The sequence below is a fragment of the Polyodon spathula genome, chromosome 9 (genome assembly GCF_017654505.1).
Source record: "Polyodon spathula isolate WHYD16114869_AA chromosome 9, ASM1765450v1, whole genome shotgun sequence".
Lineage (NCBI taxonomy): Eukaryota > Metazoa > Chordata > Actinopteri > Acipenseriformes > Polyodontidae > Polyodon > Polyodon spathula.
Genome location: NC_054542.1, coordinates 34,988,020 through 34,996,296, shown reverse-complemented (window position 1 = coordinate 34,996,296; position 8,277 = coordinate 34,988,020). Strand labels below are relative to the sequence as shown.

Sequence of the window (8,277 nt, the reverse complement as noted above, 5' to 3'; positions counted from 1 at the left end):
TGTTTCTTTTTTTGCTATTTAGATAATGAGTTTCGCTTTTGTTTAATAGCAAAAATAAGTCTTTTTTCGTGGATAAGAAAATAAACAAGATTTATTGCTTACACTTACATATAAGAAGAGTTGTCAGACTGATGTGTAAATGCACACAACACCAGTTTCTTTAAATGACTACATACCCCTGAAGATGAGACTTTGGAAGTGGAAAATAAAAAGAAAACAGGAGTTATTTATATATGGAGAGGAGTCTGACAAATAGACTGTACTGATCTGCAAGTTTTCAAGGCTTCACTCCATTTCTGATTACTTAATTCGCACGGAACGACCACCTTGAGGTAGAAACAAACAAGTGACACAAATGACAGGCTTCTCGTTGATTTAAACACTTTTGCATCTGTGTTTTGGGGAAGCAATGCAAGATGTGGTGATGAGCACGCTCTACAGTTCAGGGGCTATGCGCACACATACAGTTTGGAGCCAGTTTGGGTATGTGGTCAAGTGCAAATAGAGTGGCTGAAATGAAGAGCCTTCTAATCTGTTAGACCCAAAACCAGCTCAGGTCTGAGTTGTTAGTGTAAACAGAGCTTTTCACATACATCCATACGCCAACTTGAACTGCTCCAAGCTACAAGTCTAAAAGCTATGGATCACTGACCACTGTAAAAAGGCGGTGCTATAGCATAGCATGGACACCTCACCAAAATGTTAACAGGGAGAGCCCAATACAAATGGGGATCCCCCACCAAATGGATAAATATTAGTATTTTATGTTTTATTAGTGCATATTACCAATAAATAAATAAATAAAACACACACTCAGAATGCAACATAGTTATTAAATAAATTACTTCCTCTTACTATGGAAAATATTACCTCATTCAATTCATAATCTTTATCTCCTAGGGATACTTACTTTGCAACATCAAACGACTGGGCCTTTTGTAGTTTTGGTCCAGATCGGTTTAAGGAAGAACTCTTGAGTGTTGCAGCAGCAGCTAGTGTAAAAAGAGGATCAATATCATTTAAAAACCACTACACCCACTGACAAAACAAATGAAGAAACATCAACCGCTAACAATAATTGGGAGACAAAAAGCTTTTTTATGGATAATCTAATAAATACATAATACAATCTGCAGGGTCTACAAGAGAAGCACCAAAATCATATTTGTACAGAAAATCAGTTAATGAAATTCACTTTGCATTTCACTTTTTCTACCTCTGCTAAAAACAATGCATTAATATTGTACTGTTGTCATATACGCAAGCATTGCACAATAACACAAAGCAAATTAAATGTCTACTTGCTGAAGCGGTTCTTATTTTAGCCAATGAGGTGTTCATGTGTGGCAGCAATGCACTAGCAAAAGCAACAAGGCAGTGATGTCAGCTCCCTAGCAACAAGCCTCCTACGTTGGCAATTGATTATTTCAATGCAGGGCATTTGTGCATTTGAGAAAAGAGAGGAAGACTTGTGAAATTAATTGGAGACTGAAGTTGATGAGAAGCAATTACCCTCCTCTGTATGAATTAAAATGGGTGTGCTGCTTTTTATATGAAAAATGAGAAAAAGCAGGTTGCGTAGAGGATTTATACTGGACCCTGACACCCCCCATAAAACGAGGGAATGTTTGTACAGTATTTGTTAGCCCATTGTTTTTCTATGGATCTTTCGCTATATCGTGGCCCTCTATATATAGCAGATTTATACTGGACCCCGACACCCACGATATCGATAGGGTGGTCTATACCAAACCCACCAAAACAATTGTTTACTGTATTAAAATAGCAAAGAGGCATGATGGGCATCTTCCACTGGCCTAGAGATTGCAGCAAAAGACAACACCCTCTACCTGCCAGCAAGACAACCTCTTTGAATCTCAGCAACAGAGCCTCACTGAAAACAAAACACTGCATCGCATTTTTGAGCAGTCAAAATGTATAGTTTTAGGTTTTTAACATTACGTCACAATGGGTTTCTTACTGAATCTCCAGTTTGATGGATATGTGGATTTACCTGAATGAGCAAAGCCAGGCAGAGGCTGGATCATCACAGGTGCTCCATTAGTAATTGGTTGCACTGCTGACGGAACAGATGTCCCCAAAGGGGGCGACATTCCAACTCCTGCTATTCCAGGTATAGCAGCCATGCTGCCCATTCCTTCACAAAGAGAGATTTACATCATAGAATGTGTACAGAGGCTTCACTGTTGCACCAAGTGAAAGAGTCTAAAAGGGTCTGAAGGGTCTAAAACATTATTAAACCTTAAGATAAATAACCCATGAAGGAGTTTATTCACACATACCTGTATAAAGGCTCTGCCAAACAAAAACAGTAACAGGATTTAACACCAGTGAAACTGTAGTAAAATGTATAATCCATCATCTGTCTCTGACAATTGTTGAAAACTACTTATCTAGCTCATATAAAAAACACTTAAAAACTTGTTTTTTTTTTTCTGTATTTGTGTAAATATTTAGTAGAGAATCTGCCACTCCATCTGGGACATCCCACCTGCTGGGTTTGGTTGCTGGGTAAAACAGCTGGTCATTGGCCAGCTGCCAGCCCCTAACCAGCAGGAGGGTGTGTTCCAGTGAAGCATCATGTATAAAAAGGGTCCCGGATATACATCTTAGGGGTGAAAAGCTACAGGATTCAGACAGTCTGTGCTACTGAATGAGCACTGGAAAATATCAATTCCTCTGTGTGTGTTAACTGGGATCAGAGGCTTGGCATTAAGAAGTCAATTCTTCCAACGACCGTGTGTACATCTGGGGTCGGACTTGTTCTGTGAAGAGGAAGCCAAAGCCACCAGCGACCACGTGTATATCCAGGGTTGAGGTTTGGTCAACGTAAATAGGAACAGGGATTCATTTGGGATTTTAGATCCCCCAAGTATAGTAGCGAGGTATACAAGCGGGACCTCCTGCATAGGGGAACCGCGCTCACTGTACTGGCAGCAACTTTTGTTTGATAGTTTGTTTTGTAGAGCATTTTACTTTGCTTTTTGTACACTCTGCCGTATGTCCTCTGTGAGCTTCCATTGGTGCTCGCGTCACGTGAAATTTCTTGTATATGTGAATACAACCTGCGTGTCCGAGTGTCACGTCAACTACGACCTCTGTCTCGATCTTCTGTTTCCCCAGTCAAGCAGCGAATAACCACACCCTCCATTATACCCTGTTACAAATCTATGACCAGGTTCCAGGTTTAACCCAACTACATACCAGTTGAGACTAGCACAAGACAAAATCAAATACACTTACAGGGAGAAGCAAACCTGAGCTACCCTAATGACCAAACCTGCACACTTACCAAATCCTGAAGCAGCAGGAATAGCAAGGGGAGGTTGCTTCATGACAGCGGGCAGTGAAGGAGGGAGCGAATGACCCTGTAGTTTCAGTTTAATCAGCTTCATGGCAATGGAGAACTCATGCTGGTCCATCCTCCCATCATTGTTCATGTCAGCCAGGGCCCTGCACAGAGACAAGAGGTAACATTTCTCTGGCATGCTGAAAACCACAAGCATATCACTGCCTCTGAAGGGCAAAATATTCTTATGCAGTTTGACTGTTCACTGGTTGAATGGAATAGTAGAATGTAATAAAATGCAAAAAAATAAATAACTACTGAAAATATTTTAAATTAAAAAATGTTTGTGTATCTTGGTGGGGCATTAGAAGGTTGAGGATATATTATATCTGTGGCATGTCAAAGTTTCTAGGAGCTTGCATATTATTGGACAAAGTCTGCTGCCATCTGGCATGTTTATCAGGCACATCACTAAGCACTGGACAGCATCAGTAAACTATTATTTACAGTGTTAAGTTTGCTCTTATTACTATGGATCGATGCCTGGTTTGTGCAAAAGAAAAAAAAAAAAAAAACACACAACCGCAGTGACAGAGAAGCCAGTGGCATGTTGGGTATATTTTTATTTATTTATTTATTTATTTACTGGTATATGTACATGTGTGTGGAGGGGGACAGCGTCAAGTACCGCCGTTCTACTGCAGAAACAGAATTTTATATATCATACATACTGTAACAGGGAGAGATCTGTACTGACTCTGCTGGCGTGTTCACGGGCTGCAGGAAGAGGGCGGCAGTCGCCCAACAACCGCCTGTGAGTCATGGCAGTGACACGGGGAGGTGGGAAAGTGTGTGTGTGGACTTTCCCCCTCTCTGAATGGCCAAGAGGCGGGTCTTGGGTGATTGTCGGTCCTATAAAACAACGCTCTGTTGTTTCCTCAGGTCTGCCCACTTAGACGCGCTAAGGGTGCGGACGCTTTGATTCGGGACCGGGAATCAGCGGGAAGAAAAATAAAGAACCACAGCGAGACAGAGAGAGCGGGGAACCCTTGGGCAGACCCCGGCGTATTGTGAAAGAGCACGCTAGATAGCCGATAGAGTAGGACGGTGATCCGGGTCGTGCGGGTAGCGGCGACCGGGATAACGCTGCCGAGTGCAGCACCTTTTATTTGTAGTTTTATTACTGTTTTATTTTCCCTTGTTCTTTTCGCCTTCTATTTTCATTATTATTTCTTTGAGCACCTGCGAGTGCCCTTCCTGTTCACGTACCAGCTGTGGTATTTCCGTGGTGCTGTCTATCATCGTTGATAGGCAGCCCACGGTCAACAGTGCCCTCTGCCGGAAAAAGTAAGAACTGTCTAAAAATAAAACTGGGCACCTGTGTGGTGTTTTCAAGTACACCTGTCTGTCTCCTAATCAGTGAATTACCCACACCCCTTCCACACATACATATACATATATATACGCACACACACACACATAGTGACGCCCATCCACCTATTTATCTATCTCGAGCAATTTATAAACAAACAGTAACAGAAATCCTGTTTTTTTTTTTTTTAAACTTGTTTTAGTGCTGTACAGACGTCCACGTCTATATCTGTTAGTGCTTCAGCTTTATCTAGAGGATTGCCTTTACCTTGTTTTAATTTCCCATTCTTCTCCAGTTTCTCTTAGATACGAATGTACCAGCTTTACATCATTTATTTATTTAACATTCTCATTTTGTTCATCATTAATGAACATTTCTGTACTGTGGGTGTTGCCAAGTGATTGAAAACGAGACATTTGTGTCTGAATTGAAAGTGATTGTCTCGAGACGTCGAATGGGTCAAAGTTCAAGTATATATTTTCCTCTAGAGGAATTATCACTTTTTAACATCACTACTGTGGTAGGTTGCCTTTTTTTTCAAATGTCTCAGGATGCAAATATAGCCTTCATCCATCCATATATGTGTGTATATATAAGATGGAATTGTGTTTTACTGAGTAGACCTAAACATTTCAAGAAGCATGTGTAAGAACTTCAGAAAGAGGGACGGTGCTAGGACTTACCATATTTGTGCAAGAATGGGAGGGGGAAGTCCAGACTGAAGAAAGAAATTTCTTGCTTGATCGCCTGTTAAAAAAATAAATAGAACCTGTTGTTAACTACACTTCCACTAAATGACCAGTAGTACAGAAGAGCTGGACACATACCAGTTTTAGGGTTTACTGTAAATTGAGTTATTAACCTCACAGACCCCTTCATTGAGGGCTTTACTTAAATCTTGATACTGATCTAAATACCCCTGCCCTGTAAGCCCCTTTCACACTGGCATGCCCTACCTGGGTTGCAACCCAGTGTAATATGGGTTGGCTACACAATTTCACACTGATTTTTGAAGAAGCAGGGTCGACCTGGGTGATGGAAACAAGTAAATGCCCGTACGCGATGCCCCAGAAGCAGCCTGTTACAGGCGCTTTCATCCAAGTTCTTCTGGATTGAATCGTTGGCCCAAATGTTGATTAGAGCAATTGGTTCATCATCCTTACTGCAATCTGTCTCATTGTGTTTCTCAAATTAACAAAAATATGGCTAAACAGAATAAACAAATGTTCCTTGAGGAAGTGAACCCTTCACGAAGGTGTGGCTGTTTGTTACTTTGTTCACTTACGAATGCCCATCATGCATTTTTTCTCGCTTAACCCAAAGCTTGTCAACCCACATTCTGAGGTGGGTCGATGCAAACACGGGTACAACCCAGGTACGTGGTTTCACACTATGCAGGATTATGACCCGGGTAACCAGAACCCAGGTAGGAGCGCCAGAGTGAAAGTGGCTTTAGTCTGTAATGATCATGTTGGTATTTTCTCTTCAAGAGGTGTTTGTTTACACTTTTAAAATCATTAAATACTATGTATAAAGCTGATCATTGTATATTTCATGATGGCAGTTTAGAGTTGCAAAACAAATAACCCATACAAATTATGGCTCAATTAATTGGAAACTAAACAGCCAAAATAAAATACATAAAAACACAGGATAAAGAATAAGTATTCCTTGTAATACCGGTATTCATAACGAATACTTATTCATTGGAATACCGGTATTCACCCTGGCCCTAATCGCAATGTTTCTTTTCTTTTTCTGCGAGTGCAGTAAAAAGTAAAAAAGGTCAATTCAGGAGCGGTGTAATAAGAGTTATTTTCACTATGCAGATAAATGCTGTGTATCAATTCTAAGGTTAAATTGGTCTGCTTTAATGCACTGGCCTCCATCTGCCCTCCCTTACCAGTGATAAACCCAGACGTGGGATTTAAGCTGTAAAACTGCTGATCATGTTTATTTCGTTCCTCTGCAGTGATGACCCAGACATCCAGGCCCCCTATTAATGGAAAAACACAAGACACACATTATATATATATATATATATATATATATATATATATATATATATATATATATATATATATATATATATATATATATATATATATATACACACACACACACACACACACACACACATAAATACATACATACATACATAGTACATGCATCTTGTAAACAAATTTTTAAAATGTATGCGCCTTGCTAATGTTAGAGAATGTTATAAAGCTGTAGCACATGTTAATCACACAGAATACTTGTAAAATCACCAATCAGATAAATCAACCTTTCAAAACACACAGAACCTTGTTTTAATCTGAACATCACTTAGTCCTAAGCAACTAAAATAGTCAGAATAATAGAATGATACTATAGAGCAAGCAGAATGCTCAATCCATCAACCAAAATACAGAACAACTTACACCCCAAGTTGAAGATACACTGATTGTGTAGGGATGGGATACAACCTTGAAATTATGCATTTTAATTCCTGAAAAGGATTTTTTTTCCCCATATATAAAGGTTTCATGGAACATGGGGGGTGGGGGGTGGTCAGGCTGTATTCCTTCAGGAAAAACAGTTTGTGCAATTAGAAAATAAAGGTTTGAGTTATGTTCATGTAAAAACAATATCTAACAATATTAAAATTGTCACACAGTTTGAGCAGTCCCAACCACTCAATTACTGCATTAAGATACCTTACACACACACACACGATAGTAACATATAGCACACAACTCCTGTCTGTTCCAGTTACTCTAACACTATGTACAATAATGCCACTCCTTTTATTAGGGCATGAGAGTTTTAGTAACACAAAACAAGAATATGCAGAACAGTGTTGTACAGCAAATGAAATACAGGTTTGCCCAATTAGTATCAGTGAGCTCAGAAAGGATAATGAAAGGAAACTGAATACCAAAGGCAGCAGGGCATTTGTAATTGAGACGAATAGAGAGGACAGCAGTGAGAATTAGGTGGTGTACATTACCAGACTGCAGAGTGCTAAGCACCTGCCCTGGGAGTACCAAATTACAGGACTCCATTCAGCAGCACTTACCACTTTCACTGGGCTGAGTGCCTAAAAGGTTTAAAAAAAAAAAAAAAAACAGCACAGGGGATAAAATTTACATCAGCTCTTTGGGAACAAAATCAAATTCAATATAGGGAAGGCTGCAAACATACTAACCCCCAAAAGGTGTTGGAAACTGAGCCATGATTCAGTCAGTCAACTTGAGCTTCCCAGTAGATACCTACAAAAAAGATGAAACAAAATACGTATTATTAAAACCAGTTTCCAGTGCTGAAATTGTTCAACAGAGACCAAAGCCAGGAGTATGAATTTCAATACTGAACATCTGTAACCACTGCATAAGAAACACGCCCGAGATGAAGCAGACCTCACTGACTACTTAGTCATTTCTATTACAGCTTTGTGTAACTGTGCTTGTCATTTTCAGTTAAACATTTAGTACCGTACTAAGAATGTGTACTTCTGCTTGTAATGTTTAAACTTTCACAGTTATAATTTCAATGTATGATAGTTCAAGTACCAGTAAGCCTTCCTGGCCAGCCATGTAATTCAGGAGACCAA

At 39.8% G+C, this 8,277-nt stretch overlaps 1 protein-coding gene across 3 annotated transcripts in view; it reads right to left on the bottom strand.

Annotated features, from left to right (window-relative positions):
* Positions 1-8,277, bottom strand: part of LOC121320719 (intersectin-1-like) — a 73,720-nt gene that overhangs the window by 43,575 nt on the left and 21,868 nt on the right. For 2 of the 3 annotated variants that reach the window (XM_041259300.1, XM_041259299.1), the window contains exons 2-7: positions 7,873-7,936; positions 6,586-6,678; positions 5,366-5,429; positions 3,314-3,474; positions 2,015-2,158; positions 911-992 (exon numbers count right to left, since the gene is read on the bottom strand). In XM_041259300.1, the coding sequence (XP_041115234.1) occupies positions 911-992; positions 2,015-2,158; positions 3,314-3,474; positions 5,366-5,429; positions 6,586-6,678; positions 7,873-7,900 (572 nt within the window). In that variant the 5' untranslated portion in view covers positions 7,901-7,936. Of the gene's footprint in view, positions 1-910; positions 993-2,014; positions 2,159-3,313; positions 3,475-5,365; positions 5,430-6,585; positions 6,679-7,743; positions 7,765-7,872; positions 7,937-8,277 lie in introns of all 3 variants that reach the window. The other variant, XM_041259298.1, reaches the window with a different exon arrangement.